Source organism: Macaca thibetana, chromosome 2 (genome assembly GCF_024542745.1).
Source record: "Macaca thibetana thibetana isolate TM-01 chromosome 2, ASM2454274v1, whole genome shotgun sequence".
In the NCBI taxonomy this organism is placed as follows: Eukaryota; Metazoa; Chordata; class Mammalia; order Primates; family Cercopithecidae; genus Macaca; species Macaca thibetana.
The window spans coordinates 149,271,109-149,288,368 of NC_065579.1; the positions used below are offsets into that span (position 1 = coordinate 149,271,109).

The window sequence follows — 17,260 nt, forward strand, 5'->3', positions numbered from 1 at the left end:
GTTTGTATAAAATTGTGAAAAGGTATTTATCTACATGCCTATTTATATTTATTACTTTAACTTACACCATGAGCATTTCATCTTGGTCATTAAAAGTCAGATTTCTAATATTTGTATAATGCCATATAGCTGCATTATAATTTATCTCACTATATCTTTATTATTGGGTATTAGACATTTGCACCCTTTTCTTACTGTTGTAAATAATATTGTGGTGTTATATATGTGCTTTTTTGTCATGTGAAAGCATTTCTTCAGTATAAGTCTCTTAAGACTTTTATTGTATATTGGCCAGATTGTAGTCTACAAAAGATGACCAATTTAGTTTCCCTCTAGTAGTATATGAGAGTCCCAACTTAGTATCATTATAAATAATCTAAAGAAGGAAATATGAAGTATAATTTCTAGATTTGTATATTGTATTTAGGAAGAACAGCAACAACTGGACTTTGTCCTGGGTGGAAGGTAGAAAAGAAAACTAAAAAATAGCATTGGCTGGGCATGGTGGCTCACGCCTGTAATCGCAACACTTTGGGAGGCCAAGGTGGGCAGATCTCTTGAGGCCAGGAGTTTGAGACCAGCTTGGCCAACATGGCAAACCCTGTCTCTACTGAAAATGTAAAATTAGTTGGGCGTGGTGGTATATGTCTGTAGTCTCAGCTACTTGAAAGGCTGAGGCATGAGAATTGCTTGAACCTGGGAGGTGGAGGTTGCAGTGAGGTGAGATTGCACCACTGCACTCCAGTCTGGGTGATAGAATGAGACTCTGTCTTTAAAAAAAAAAAAAAAAAAAAGAATCTTTAGATAGGATACTGGGATAATATATTGAAAGGCAGGGAATTTAGAAGGAGGATCTAACGTGAAAGGAAAGATTATTTTTTAGGCATATTGAGTTTAGATATCAAGATGTCTACGTAGAGATATTTTATAGAAATTGCTAATCTTTTGTGTATCCAAGCAGTTACACACCTATTAATTGTATGATAATTAATAACTATATATATTCATTTAGTGCTTTAAGGTTTTCAAGTTGCTTTTCATGTAATCTCTTTGATTTTCTGATGTAAGATGGATTTTATTACTACTACCAATGAACAGATGAGTTTATTATGATACTAAGAGGCATCAAGAACTATTTCATAGTGCTCTGTACTGTAGTTAGTACTTTACAGAGTTATCTTATTTAACTCTGTAAAAATCCTATGAGATTTTCCCCTCTAGGTTACAGGTGAGCAAAGTTCGGCATGATTCAGTTTTAGTTGTTCAGTGTCACATACAGTTAGTATTACTATTTGAAACTGGATTTCTTTGAATTCCCAAGCCTGTGCTTTTCTTGTTTTGCCATACTACCTCTGGAAGCCAGGTTCACCTAGCTAGTAATTGGAAGAGATAGTTTTAAAACCCAAGTCTTCTGTTTCGTCTAAATATTCTTGGCATTTTGTTTTTTTTTTTTTTTTTTTTTTTTGAGACAGAGTCTCACTCTGTCGCCCAGGCTGGAGTGCCGTGGCACAATCCCAGCTCACTGCAACCTCTGCCGCCCAGGTTCAAGCGATTTTCCTACCTCAGCCTCCCAAGCAGCTAGGATTATAGGTGTCTGCCACTGTGCTCAGCTAATTTTTGTAGTTTTAGTAGAGGTGGGGTTTCACCATCTTGGCCAGCTGGTCTTGAATTCCTCACCTGGTGATCTGCCCACCTCGGCCTGCCAAAGTGCTGGGATTACAGGCATGAGCCTCCGTGCCTGGCCTATTTTTTTTTTAACATTTTGTTTTCCTTTAGTAATAATCACTACGTGTTCTAAAACCACTAGAAGTTTTTTTCTTATTTTGGAAGCAACCAAACTATAGTTCATATATGGAAAAATACAGTATGTTTGTATAAAAAGCATTTTTAAATAAGTTTGAATAACTTAGATTTATTGAAAAGCAGTCCTGGACTGAAAGGTATTTGATCTTAAGTCCTAGTTTTACAACTTAATAACTTGGGTAAGACACTTACCTCCCTGAAATTTTAGTTTGTTTATTGGTAACATGAGGATAAGAAAGAATTCACACATCACAATCGTTAGGATCTTAGTCACTGGATTCAGAAGACTTTGGTTTAAATTTTATCTTTCTGTCTTAATTAATGTGCTTTAAGGCAAGTAACTCAACCTTCCTGGGCCTTAGTTTTCTATTTTTTTAATGAAAATTCTTAATATAGTGTTACTGTAGGTTTCAGTGCAATAGACTATAGAGGCTGGAGACCATGTCTTCCCCGTGTATTGTATTTATGTCTTCAGCACTTAGGACAGTGCACGGCACATAGTAAATGTCTGATAAATCTTAGTTTATGCTGAGGAGGCAGAATCACAAACTCATAAAAATGCCATGTAAATGTTGAGTATTTTTGTAGTTAGAAAAATCAGAGTCTAGTTTAACTTTTCATTTTGAAATAATTTTATACTTAAAGTTGCAGAAATAGAGTTTGCATAAACCTTTCACCCAGCTTCCCCTAATGTTAAAACTTATGCAACCGTATGGTACAGTTTTCAAGACCAGGAATTTACCATTGGTGAAATACTATTAAACTGCAGACCTTGTTTGAATTTTATGTTTCCCTCCAAATGCCCTTTTTCTGTTTGAGGATTCAATTCAGGACCCACCTTTCATTGAGTTATCCTGTTTTTTTAGCCACCTCCAATGTGTTTCAGTTGAACGCAGACTTTTCTTCGTCTTTTGTGACCTTTATACTTTGATGAATATTGGTCAGTTGTCTTGTAGGCTGTTTCTTAATTTGAGCTTCTCTGGTGTTTTCTCATGGTTAGATTGATGCTCTGCACTTTTGACATCCCCACGGAAGTGATGTTGTGTCCCCCTCGGTGCATCGTATCAGGGGCACATAATGTGGATAGGTCTTAAAACTGGTGATAGTAACCTTGATCCTTCTTTACTGTGATTATCTGCTGGGTTTCCCCACTGTAAAGTTACTATTTTTTTTCTTTCTAATTGACAGATACCTTGGAGGAGATACTTTGAGACCGTTTAAATATCCTGTTTCTCAAAATTTTGCCCGCTAACTTTAGCATCTATTGGTGGGGACCTTGCCTGTGATGGTTATTACCATGATGTTTACCTAATTGTGATTTTTGTCTTTTCTTCATTCCTTCTATATTGATGTTCCTTGTAGCTGTCCCATTTCCTCCATTTATTTGTTGTTTTTACTATTTCATTTTGTATCTGTGGATATTCATTTTATTCTGTGGTTTATAATCCAGTACTGTTGTTCCTTACCTTCTTGCTCGGATCACTCCATCTTTGGCCATTAGGAGCTCTTTTAGTCTGGGTCTTATGTCCTTTTGACATCCTCTGATCCGTTTTTGAACACTTTAGCTTCTGACATTATGATCTTCTAAGGTAATCTTATATTTTTCCCTGACTCAGCTTTGGGCTCAGCCACTTCTCAGAGGACTCTGGTTCTTTTTTATTTGGATAATGGCATTTAGAAACCAAGTTCTGGGTGCTAGGTGTGTTGGGTGTCGTTGCTTTTTAGTGACCTCAGCAAACAAGCTAGGAAATACATGTATGTCTGCTAAGCCACACATGCACACGACATCTATAGTAATTTCTTTATATTGGTGGGGCCCAGGCATCTGTATTAAAAGAGGTTGAGTGCAGGAGAGAAAGGGATTGTATAGTTAAGATATATCTAGATTAGCAGCTCTCAAATATTCTGGTCTTAGGGTCCCTTTATACTCTTAAAAAATGCTGAGGACTCCTGAGAGCTTTTGCTTATGTTGGTTATATGTATCAGTATTTACCATATTCAAAATTAAAGTTGAGAAATTTAGAGTTTTATGTATTAATTTGTCACAATAAAACTCACTACATGTTAGCATGTAACATTTGTAAATAAAAAATAACTGTTTTCCAAAACAAAAAATTTAGTGAGAAGAGGGAAATTGTTTTACATTTTTTGATATCTCTTTATTATCTGGCTTAATATAACTGGATATAACGCATATCTTTGGTGACATGTATTCAGTCTGTGGTGATACCACATTTTAATTAGCCTCTGTAAAATGCCACTGTATACTTTTGAGAGAAAGAGAGTTTTAAAAATCTGATACTATTGTGAAAGTAGTTTTGATGTCATGAATGACCTAAAAGGGTATAAGGGACCTTCAGGAGTCCCCACACTATGCTGACTGTTTTTTGCAAGTTCTAAAACATCTCTTGATTACCCTGACCTTTTTCTCATTTTCAGTCTTTCCTTTTTTATTCTCCCGACTTTAAACATAAAGAGTTAAGAACCACTGATGTAAATTTACTGAAACTGTTACAAAATACAGGCACATATCACTGGAAGGATGGATCCAGAAGAACTGCTATGAAGAAAAGGAGAGAACTTAAATTAGGTGATTTTATGGAACTTGGAAGACTAGAATTTCCAAGTAGGATAGGGATGGTCAGCACTGATTCAGGTAAGGTAACTTGATTTGATCAGTTCATCTAGTTCATCTTTAATTATATAAACTGTAAGATGGTGATCTAGTAACCAGAATTTACATTTATAGTGAGAAATGTAATAGGTATATAGACCAGAATGTTTGTTTCCAACTGTGGCTCTCTGAACCTTTTCAAAATCAAAGGATAGCTATGGACTTTCGCCTGACAAATGTAGCTCTTTTCCAAATTTTGCATGCAGTCATGGATCAGGCAAACGGGACAGGTATAGTTCATGATTCACACAGGCCTGTCCATCAGTGTATTGCTTCACCTCCCTGTCCTGTTCTGTGGCTTTGTGAGCTTAGAATTTGAAGTCTTCCTGTTGTCTGGTTACATCAAACTGTTCTTGCAGTTCTATGCTGGAAATATACATGCAAATTAAAACTTAATCTTAAATTTCTCTTTTTCTGGACTCCATGAATACCCCCATATTGCTGACATTCTTTAGACAGTACATTTACAGTACCGTTAATTGTGTCATACCTTTCCTTTTATATTTAAACCTGTTATACTTTCAGTCACCTTGATTCAACTTGGGTGTTGCCTAGGCAGTATTTTGAACAGGTTCCTTCTAGTGATAGTTAAACACATCTTTTTTTATACGGCGGTGTGTACTACTTTTACTTTCAGAAGAACCATTTCTCTAAATTTGGGCACAATTATTTTATCTCTATGCTGACTACAGATTATTCTTTCAAAATATTTGGCCAAAAGAAGGAAGATAGTAGCTGGAAAAATTTTGGTCCACAAGAACTTATAGGGGAAATTTCAGTGTGCTTTTAAGAAGAGAAGAAGTAGCCAGTAGTGTCAGGGAGACTATAAAATAGATAGTGAAACAGCAGAGCTGTGGAAATGGGTGGGAATGGAATCAGTAGTAGAGTATAGGAGAAAACAGAAAGACCACCTTCGTTTTACTCCAGTGGGTTGGGAGATGAGTGAGAACATCAAAATTTGAAATTGAAAATTGATAAGAACATGTGACTCTAGAAATGGAGAGGAGTGATGGTAAGGTCATATCCTTCTGCCAAGTACCTTAGGTCTTTTCTGTAAAGTAGATCATACAGAATTTTGAAAGTTGAGCTGGGGAGCTGATAATGGATACTATAGGCAACAGTCTGTTGCCAATTCCTCACTGAGGAAATGATAAGGAAATAGTTTTATATTAATTTATTTGTAGAAGAATACATTGGGAGATGATAATGCTCTAAGTCAGTGAGGTTGTATGGTTAATTGGAGGGAAGTGGATGTCACTGGGTGTGGGTGCAGGATGTTGGGAATAAAGAGAAGGAAGAGTTTAAAATGATTCCAAGGAGTCAGTCATCTTGTTTGGAAGGTGGGGAGAGAGGGTAGACCAAAATTTGCAACTGTAGTGAAATACTTATTCATCATATTATGTCTGGCAACATTATTTTAGTTAATTTATATTTGTTATATCACTTATTGAGACTAGATGAAGTTGAGAAGAGTAGCAAATTTGCAAGAAAAAATTAAAACGGGAGATATATGTGATAAACTTGCAGCTGTCATCATCTGTTGTTTTGTCCCTAAAGTCTGATGCAGTTGTTTCACATTGTCTTTATTTCTCCCTTTGAATTTCTACGCTTATTCTCTGTTCCGTTCAGTTTGAGTATGACATGTGCTGTCTGTATTAGGTGTTTTTTGTTGTTGTTGTTGTTGTTGTTTGTTTTTTGTTTTTTTTTTTTGGTAATGCATCAGAACTCTGCATCTACATTTTAAGACCTTTGAAAAGGAAATCTCATATTTAGAATGTAGTATCTAGAATGTATGTAGAATGGCACTTTGCACGTATTACAATCTCAGTAAATGTTTTTGTTATAGTATTTTAGCCTGACATAGCAGGCACTTAATAGCCATTGAATGAGAAAATGAATGACAGCTGTTATAAGAAATACCAATAAAGAGTATCTTACTTTAAAATATCAAGACAGTATACATGTACACTAAATAGTTAAATATAAAAGTAAGACTTTATTTTGGGGTGAGAAATAAGTCTTGATAAAGCAAGTCATTCTGGAGTTGAGTTAATGATTAGAATCAAAGGAAGGATATTTTCAGTATAGGGAGGACTCTTTATATTTAAAATCAGGAGAATAAAGAGGGAAAGACTGAAAATGAGAAATAGGGTAATTAAGAGATGTTTTAGAACTTGCAAGAAAGAACCAGCATAGGGAGTGGCAAGAGGAGAGGAAGCATGACACTATAGATCTCTACTTCTGTCTTAACTTGGGGAAGAAGTTAGATGAGTATAGAAGGGAGATGTGAAAAGGAAATCATGTCTGGTAGCTTCTGTAGTTTCAAAGTGGGAAGCCCAGAGGGAGATTGGCTCAGTGGATGAGCAGGGGCCTTAGAGTTTTAGGAGAAATGTCTGCATTTAGGCATATCTAAAGAAGGGCAGGTAGGGTGGTGGTGGATGGTGGTGGTGGTGGCATTTCTGGACTGGTAATAAGAACAGCATTGAAATTCAGGCCTGCAAATAGGCATGAGGGTACTAATGGGACTAGGTGAAAATCATAGTATTCATATAATCACTTTCCATATATGTGGAAATAACAGGTTCAGATATATGTATTAATCTGTTTTACTGTTTGCATATAAAGACTCTTCTTTGGTTTGTGAATGGCAGTTAACAGCAGAACTTATTTATGAATTTATCTTACACTCTTGACACTTGCTAAAAACAGTTCCTCTTTTTTATTGCCGCATGCTACATTTCCATGGTTTATTTGGAATTTACACGCTGACAGAAATGTTTGCACTACTTTTTGGTACTCTTTCAAAATAGGGCAGAAAAATTCCACAGCTGCTTACGTAGTCTGTTATCTTTTCTTGTCTCATACTCATTCCCAGTAATTGTTTTTCAGTAAATATCACTTCAGAGGTGATAAGAGGTCTGTATTCCCAAGTCTTATAGGTGGTGATTTTACCATCCTATTTCGTATTCAAAATAATTGATACCAACAAAGCCAGAAGAGTGGTCACTGCACCCTTCTGTAACTTGGTAGAATTACTAGCTAAATAAATCATCATTTATATCATGTTTTTGTGCCAAGGTTCTTGATTTGTGATTCTCCCATGGCCTGCATTTCAGGAATTCATGAGAACTTCCACTTTTTATTTGGTCAGTCTGAGATTCCTGGCTTGGGTTGCATTTTTCTTGTGAACCTCTTCTACACAGCTGTTTTCCACCTTTACACTGTGAATCTGTAAGATGTTGATCATCTTTTGCATCAACCTTTTTAGTATGGTTATTGAAAATGTAGCCATTAGCATATTGTTCTTACTGAATTATTCTCAAGGATCTTTAGTGTATTTTATAGCCTGAGTTGAAAGTTTCTTAGTTTTAAGGTTCTTGTTTAACTTCAAGGATAGATTGAAAATGTAGCAGTGAGGAGGGGATGACTGAACACCATCAAATCTGATGAGAGTGACGACAGTACCGTTAGTGATCTTAGAACCTTGGTTTTTCTTTTCTTTAAGGACAAGTAACTCTGAGAATTGAGATCTGAAAATTGAAGAACATTGTTGAAATCTTAATGTTTCTTCTAGTATTTCTCTATTATGTAGTTAGTATCATGTCTTGTACAGTGTAGCGGCCTAAAATTATACTTGCTTCTGTAAACACATATTTGGTGATGGTTTGTTGTAGAGCCCAGGAAAGTACTGGCTAAGATCTTGAGTCATACGACAAAAATGTTGAGCATGAAGATGAGTAGATTTTCATTGTTAATTTGTCCTTCTTTTGATAAATTATCTTTTAGAATTTTGTGGGGTTTACTTGATATTTTATAAATACAGAGCCCATTCAGTATTGTGATTTTTGGAACTTAACCTTTTTTGTGTGCTTTTAAGTATCAGTTTCCTTAAATGTGGGAATGAAATTGATGTTACGATTTCCTGACCTCTGCTTGGTCTTATGATCATGTTTTCCCAGGACGTCTTTAATCTTTTTTCTCAGGTAGATTTTTTAAAAAAATTGTTTATCCCTCAATTTATGTACTCTCAATTCTTATTACTCACTGCCTATTGATGAATTCTATAGCACAGTATATAGTTAGCACACACACAAATAGATCATCATTCTGGGAGCACCTACCTATATGTGGGTTTAGCAAAGGATTAAACATAAAATGGCCTTTTGTCACAATGAACTTTTTATTTGTGTCTAAAATTGGCTTTTCTTTTTTTAAACAGATAAGTGTAAAGCAGGAAATTACTTTTACTGATGTATCTGAGCAACTGATGAGAGACAAAAAACAAATCAGAGAGCCAGTAGACTTACAGAAAAAGAAGAAGCGGAAACAACGTTCCCCCGCAAAAGTAAGACAATATATTAAGGTGGTAATCACAAGCTCTTAATTCCAACTGTTGGTTAATTCTATAGGCAAGAACCTGGCTGGACCCTAAGGCAGATGTAAAAGTCTTGTGTGGTTTAGTAGGAAGGGGTGCATGCCTGCATGGAGGTGGTGGGCCTTGCTTTCAGTTTTTTTGCTTCTCTTTCACCATGTTCCTGACTTGTCTAAAAATGAACTTTTCTTTTTCCATATCTCTAACAGATGGCATGCATTGCCCTTTCTTCTCATTTGTGTTAGTTTTCCTTATCTTTATATGAAGGTTTCAGGAAAATGTAATACCAGTTATTCATCAGCAAAAGGTATAGGATCCCTGTTAATAGGATGTAAACTTCATGAGGGCAGGGACTTCATTTTGTTCACAGCTGTATCCTAAGAGCCTGGAATAGGAGACATAATAGATCTTCAATAAATATTTTATGGGTTAATGAATGGGTTAGTAAATCAACAAGTAACCCAGGCTGGAGTGCAGTGGCATGATCATGGCTCACTGCAGCCTTAGTCTCCCAGTCCCAAGGGATCCTCCTGCTTCAGCTTCCTGAGTAGCTGGGACCACAGGCATGTGCCACCATGCCTGGCTAATTTTTGAATTTCTTACAGAAATGGGGTCTTCCAATGTTGGCCAGGGTAGTCTCCAACTCCTGGTCTCAAGCAGTCCTCCCACCTCAACCTCCCAAAGTACTGGGATTACAGGCATGAGCCACCACTCCTGGCCTGCTTTTTTCTCTTTAGTATAGTGATAGCTGAATGTATGCAGCATTTTTGGTATTCCTAGAAATTCTCTGAACTCTCTGCAGTATATTTGCATTTTTATAGTTAAGTCTTATTTTTTTCTTCCCTCATGTGGTGAGCAAGTCCTTTTAAAAAAGATCATACTGTAATAGATTTTTTTGATGGCTTTTTAAATATTTGTGTTTTGAAATTATAATCATCATTATTATTTATGTTTTTTATACTTTTGGACTTACTGGAGTGTTGGAGCCAGCTCGATCTGGCTTGCAAGATTTCATTTGCAAACTAGTTGCCAAAACGATTGGTAGCTTATAATTAGCTATGGTGGGAATATTTACACCCCAGAAATCAGCAAATGCTTCTCTACCCCCTGATTCCTTAGCTGGTGGTTAAATATTTGCCAGCATACCACTATTTGGGGGCTATATAAGTATGCCTGCGATAGCAAATTTTGAAAAACATAGAGACTAAAATAACCCGTAGTTACATTTCCTTGAGATAACTACTTGGATTTTCTGCCATATTCCCTTTCTATCTTTTTTCAAATATGTGCGGATAGATATGTAGGTATAATACATATTTAATTAGCTGATTTTTAACACTTAAAGTGTATGTAAGCAATTTTTGTGCTTTAAATTCTTGATGTTTTTTGTAATCATTTTATTAGCTACATAATCTATTTTTTGATAGATCATGTTAATATTTAATTATTGCTTTATTGGACATTATTATGTTATTTGAAAGTTGTAGTCCTTTTGTTTCTGTTTTAAATCATGCTGCACTTAAAATGTTTGAGTATGTATCTTTGTGCACTATTGATCAAAGGGTGTGAACTTTTAGAAAGATTTCTTGATAATGTTACTCTTTTCAGAAATGTTATACCAGTTACATTTCTACCTGCAGTGAACCTGAGGTGTATCTGTCTGCATTCTCACTGGTCTTGAGTGACTTTGCTTAAGATGGGAGCCTCATTATAGTTTAAATTTGAATTTCTTTAGTTTCTGGTCACACTAAACTTCTAAAATTTTTGTTGGCATTTTATATTTGATGTTTTGTGAAATTCTCCCTTCTTTTCTTCCCTCTCCCTCCACTTCTTTTCTTGGGGTTTTAATGTTTTTCTCAGTAATTTATATCATTTTTGGGGGTTCTTTATATTAATGAACAAATCAAGTTCTTCAAATATAGAATGATACCAGGTTTTGTGTGCAAAATTATTTCTAAAATCGTTTGTGATAGTGATTGATTGTTACTTTGGATTCGTTGCTGATCTATGGGGTATCTATTTCAAGTGTGCTCTCTTCTTGAAATTCTGACTAAAACCCAGATTATCTGCTTATTGGGTGTTGGACTCTGTTTTTGGTGGTATGTTCTAGGTATTTGTAAATATAGGTAGGTATTTACAGACTTTAAGCTATTTTGCTTGTCTAATTTGAGATAAAACTCGTTTATAATGTATCATTTTAGAATATTTCTAAAGGTATTATTTAAGTATTTATATACCTATAGTGGCCAGATGACAGAGTCGTCCTGTTCTAAGTATAGTATATATAAGAGAATGTTTTAAGGAAGCCGTTTAGAGAAATTCTTAGAAAGATGAAGTGACTAGAAACAATATACAGAAGACAGAGGTGTAAGAATAACAAACAGGCCAGGTACAGTGGCTCACACTTGTAATCCTAGCACTTTGGGAGTCTGAGACGGAAGAACTGCTTGACCCCAGGAGTTCAAGACTATCCTGGGCAACGTTGTGGAACCCTGTGTTTGTTTGTTTGTTTTAATAAAGAACAAACAATTATTTTTCAATTATCCTGGCATGTTACATGTAATGGGACAGGGAATGGTTGTGAACTGTTTTTAACCACTGGTCTGCCATCTCCAGATGAATGGGTTTTTTGTGTCTGGAGTCTTAGAACTTTAAGGTATAATCAGTGAGTAATTTTACATTTTCTCAGGAGTGTGTATAAAAATTTATGCTTCAGAACTTCTGTTAAAGTAATTTGTTCTGCTCTTTGGTATGAAGAGAAAGAGAAACTCACCCATGTTTGTAAATCAGTAAGTGTTACTTGTTTCAAATTCCTTAAAAACAATTTTAAGTTCCTCAAATAATTATGATTTATTATGCCTAGAGGACTCCATTCTCCCCCAGCACCTTTTCCAAATCTTAAAATCTTGCCATTGTGAATATTTTGAGTTTGTGTCACCATTGTGTAGTATTAGATTGGGGACCTGCACAAGAAATATAACTAATGCGATAGAGTTTTAGTAAAAATATCAGAGCCTATAAACATCCATGTTTAACTATGGCTCCCTTTATAAGTTTTGTGAAGTACTGTGTTATGTCATCTTTTAGCTGCCATGGATTTTAAGCAATACTTGCTTTCTGAACCTTTCTCATATGGCAAAGCTGAGTCTTTTTTTTTTTTTTTTTGGGAAAACTTAAATGCAATGGGAAAGCCTGATCATCTTAAGGTAGGTTTTGATACTTGAAAGCTGCCTAAATACACTTGGCAGGATGCCTGATGAAGAGGATAACTGAGATAGGGAACATCATCTAGGTCAAGGTATTTGCATCTGTTGTGGAATTAGCTGTTTTATGAAAGTAAGTTTTCTACATAATAGAAGCTTACACCTTTTAAATATCAAATTTCATTTTCACCATTTTTTGGGAAATCTTTAATGTGTTGTTTTCCTTTTAAATATAGTGTACTTCAACGTAATTCAGTGTTTAATGTCTTGAAGCTGACATAAACATTTTTTAAAATCGTGTATTGCAGTTGAAGCCCTCTAGGAGAACAGAGATTTTAGGGCTCTCCCCCACCCACCTGACCCTGAAAATCCTCACTGTTAGACTTTAAGTGTTATACTGCTTATTATCACTTCACTTCTCATTCCTTGGTGACATGCTATTCATTTTTACATTGCTGTATATTTGGGTGGCCACTTAACATCACTTTCCTTTGCCCCTTTGAGTCTGTTTTTGGTGATTGTTATACTCTTAAGCTTGAAAACCTCAAATCTTGACACTAGAAGTTTCTGAATAAATGAGGTATTACTACTGGACTTTGGTATTCACTTGTTACGTGAATTAGAAGGTAACATTTTCCATCTCAGAAGGGTTTTAGGAGGATTGTTGGGTTAACATTAATGAATTCTAAGAATTTTTTTCAGTAAAATGTAACAATATTATCTAAATCCCATGTCGTATATATTATATAGGTCTTTTCAAGCTCCTTAGTAACTGAGAGAGAGGATATTTTTAATTACATCTTTTTATTCTGAAATATATCTTTTCATTTATTCAACAAATAATTTGAGTGCCTGTTACGTGCCAGGATCTCTCATCAGAAGAAAGGAACTGGGTTGTTTGTTGTAACACTTTAGGTGATCTGAATAAAAATTGATTATTCAAAGTTATGCTGAACTGAGGAAGAGTACTTTTCACGCATCAAATAGATCATAAACGGTATAGAGAATCCTTTCCCAACAATTTATTGTATATTGTTGGTTCCCAGAAAAGACTTTGGATTTTGGTATAAAAAAGATTTAAGATTGAATTATGTAAAATAAGGAAAATTTAATGAAAAGAAACAGAGAAGTAGATGTACCAGACATTTGTCACGCTTTCTTCTACATGTTACCTTGATTTAGGAAGAAGTAGCTTTAAAGATGAACTGATTATAAAACTTGAGGATGAAAACAGAAAGTATGGAATAGTAAGAAAATGAAGGAAGAAGATTGGCAAAATAATAGAGTTTTATTTATCTAATTTTCCCAGGAAATTGTGTGTTTTGGGCAAATTGTTTTCCCATAGAACTGAACCCTAACTTTGAAAAAAAAATCTGATGTAAATCTTTCGTTAGAAAATATCACCTACTTCTTTGCCTAATATTCAGGAAACAGGGAAGAAAAAGCCTTTTCTAAAACCCAGGGTCATTTTGCTTAACATAGTTGTTGTACCATGGTTATGATACAGTGAATTGCCATTTAAAAATGAAATTTGGTGATGAGAAAAATGTAGTACTGAGAAACAATAAAAAAAACTCGATGAATGAAAGAAAGTGACAATGTTAGAATGGGTTAATAAGGATGACCAGGACAGTCAAGTTGCCATGATGGGTATTACTCAGGATGACTGTTAATTGTGTTATCTTTGGACTTGCACTATTTTCCATTTCTCATTGGATTTGGAGAGTAAAGACAATTGTCACAGCTGTCATTCTCCATCCCCAGTTGCAGTAGAACATCTCATAATAGGTGAGAAATATAAACTCTCTTATCTAAGTTGTCTTTTGAGTTTTGGTGGCTTAGAAGCTGATTTTGACTGATTCAGGAATATATGATAAAACTTATAGTGTTTAGTTTAAAATATGCTTTAATAATTTTAGTAGTACACATTTGAATGTGAAAAATCGTGTCTGCCTTTTAGGAAAACAGAACTTTTTCTCAGTAAGGGGTGTCAGGTTTCATTTAGTCAGTGGCAGTGATCCTTATGGAGTGAAAAATCTCTGAATTTGAATAGGCAGACTTTAGGGCTTTGCCTGATTAAAATGGGTATATTATTTAAGATAACATTCACCATATGTGTATATTTAGGTAGCTGGCTGGTAATGGATTTGTCTTAAAACAGAAAATATATCACAATGAATATGAGATTAAGAAAGCAGATTAACTGAGAAATGCCATTTGATACTCAATTTTTTTTCTATAAAATCTTGTTTTAAATTTACTGAACACATAAGAAATAAAAATCTAGTGTGTTGAGAATTAGAGTATTACTGATTTCTCCACTTGCTAAAGCCTGATTACTTGGTGTATGTAATATACCATATTTCTTCTGAAGTAGCAATGACAAGAGGCAAGATAAAGCATCTGAAAATGCTATAGCAGGCATCTTAGAATTTAACATTTTAAACATAAAATTCTTTAATTGTAATGGTGTTCATATGTTGGGGGAAAAAGAAAAGCAAAAATATTTTATGGAACCAGTTGCAGGTAAGACTGCTAATCTCCAAGGCAAACACACTCAGCTGGTAGATCACATTCTACATTAAAGGTCTTGAAAAGGTGTGAGCAAAAAAGAAGGCAAGTCAATACCAGGGAAGAAAATTTTGCCTGCGTTAATGTGCTAGTTTTGTTCTGCTAAGGGATTTTATTCTTTAACTACACGCTTCTCTCACTACTCAGTTATCTGAAGACTAAAAAATTGAAAAGTAAAGTTTTGCTTTTAGCAACACATTTAAAAAACAATAAAGTGGTAAGCTAAGAGGAGTATTTGATATGAACAGCAGGCAGCCAGGTCCGTTGACAGGAATAGAGTCTCCACTATGCTCCAGATACCATTTTGGACTCTGAGATTATAAGGGGGAATAAAAATCATTTAGATATATTTAAAACAGGCTACAAATTGGAACGGCCATTGATGCTCATCTGAGTCAAGATGAGTTTACTCTGTGTCCTTTAAACAAAGATATTTGTTACTCGGGCCTAAAGAAAGAAAGGAAAATATAAAATGTCCAAGAATTTGGTCTTTCTGTCTTTGAACTTTAAAAAAGCTAGATTTTCCTGTGTGTTTATCCACAAGGCAGTGGTAGCTGTTTCATCCACAAAATTCACCTTGAATTAAGGCTTGAATCGACAAAGAAAGGCAGCAGTACCAGAAAACAATGACCTAGAACTCCTCAACTCGTCATAAAAGGACTTTGTACAGTCAAGGATTACATCCGTTTCACATTAAGCAACTTGGGCCAGATTTGTTCCTTACAAAGCCTTTCCTTGCAGTTGCTATGCCACAGAAAGCTATTGAAGTGCCATGTTTTTTGGCAGTTGGATGTTCTTATTTGTTATCAACATACATGAAAAAAATACCTGCTGCTGTCTTGTTTTTAGTTCCATTTTATATAAGTATTTAACATCTTTTTGTTTTATGTCAAAAATATTTTGAGTCATATTTTAAAAGATTTTGTGTGTTTTCCTTTTGCACAGTGTTAACTTGCTTATTATTATGTGACTTGGAGGGGTTGAAAAAATTTAAAACGGGACTGGCCCAGAGATGAAGCTTTCCACTCTCTTTGACTCTCCTCAGGAAGCTGTGACACCCACTTCCATTCTCCTGCCAAATGTTTCCCTTCCATGACTTTGGTGCATAGACTTTGAAGCATTGTTGACCACATTGGCTGTTTGCCCAGAATCCAAATGCCCTGTGTAATTTGCATAATAATCACTGCTGATTTGCATATAGTATAAACTAAACTGTCTTCTTGAATTTAAAGTAAAAATGTTTTAAGGATTAAAGCCGTTTTCCTTTACCTACTACCCTTTTCTAGGTTTGAGAAGGCGTCATAGCTGTGTGTTTGCAGGCCCTCATCAGTTTCCACAGTTCTTTGTTTCCCAGTTTTCTCTACCTATGTTGGACAGTTTCTTAGCTCCCATTCTGTATGCCCGCACCTAGAGCATTGTTTCCCTCTCACTGGGCATACTCCTCCTGATCAGATCTTCTGGTTTTCTTTGCTGCTTCAACATCATATTCTGCTTTTTTTTTTTTTGCTTTCCTCAATAATGAAAAAGGAATAATTTTCACTCTTCCATATGTCTGATGAAAGGCAATTTTTTTTTTTTTTTTTTTTTTTTGAGACGGGTTTTGTTCTATTGCCCAGGCTGGAGTGCAGTGGGATGATGATGGCTCACTGCAGCCTTGACCTCCTGGCCCAAATGTTCTTCCCATCCTCAGCCTCCCAAGTAGCTGGGAGTACAGGGATGTGCCACCACACCTGGCTAATTTTTGTGGAGATGGGGTTTTGTCATTTTGCCCAGGCTGGTCTTGAACTCCTGGGCTGAAGTGAGCCACCTACCTCAGCCACCCAAAGTGCTAGGATTACAGGCTTGAGCCACCATGCCTGGCCAAGAGGCAGCTTAATGTTGCACATTGAACAAGTTGTTGATAAATTGGAATACATGCAGCCTAAGGTGAGTTTTTCTCTGGTGCCATCCAGACGAGACTCACAATACTGTTAATCTCAATAAGCTCAGAAATATAAGGTTGCTTTCTTTGACTCCTGTCTTCCTTCCTTTTACCCACTTCTATTTTTAAAAAAAATTTTTTTAAGGAATAATTTTCCTATTCAGTACTTATGTCCCAGATGGACCCCATACCCACTTGTAATTTATTTGTTTGACAAATATTCTTACGAATATGTTTAACAATAATTTAGTAGTTCTAGAATAACCTTTAGGGTCTGGAAACAGACCCTAAATTCTACATATTATAACTTGAAAACTTAAGTGTTCTCTTTTTTTAAGTGATAGGTAACCACTTACATGGTTCAAAAAAATGTGTTAAGTATACAGTGTAAAACCTCCCTCCCATTTTATCTCTTGTCTGCACAGTTCCCCAGCCATCATAATCAAGGATATATACTTCTATATATATATATCTCCTTCTCAAGTAGTTTTTATGCCTATACAAATATATATTCCTGTATGTACCTTTTATATACAAAAGTTAGCAAAACTATACACTAAACTTTGCAAAACTAGCAAAACACTTCTAAACTTTGCCTTTTTTTAACTTAACAAATCCTGACACCCTTTTCATATAAGTATTAGAAAGCTTTGTCATTTTATTTTACGACCACATAATATTAAATTGTATTCATTTTCCATGATTTATTTAATTAG

At 35.3% G+C, this 17,260-nt stretch overlaps 1 protein-coding gene across 10 annotated transcripts in view; it reads left to right on the forward strand.

The window, feature by feature from the left end:
* Positions 1-17,260, forward strand: part of ZNF148 (zinc finger protein 148) — a 141,495-nt gene that overhangs the window by 77,702 nt on the left and 46,533 nt on the right. For all 10 annotated transcript variants that reach the window (XM_050781638.1, XM_050781636.1, XM_050781643.1 and 7 more), the window contains one exon: positions 8,697-8,822. In XM_050781638.1, coding sequence (XP_050637595.1) covers positions 8,697-8,822 — 126 coding nt within the window. The remainder of the gene's footprint in view (positions 1-8,696; positions 8,823-17,260) is intronic.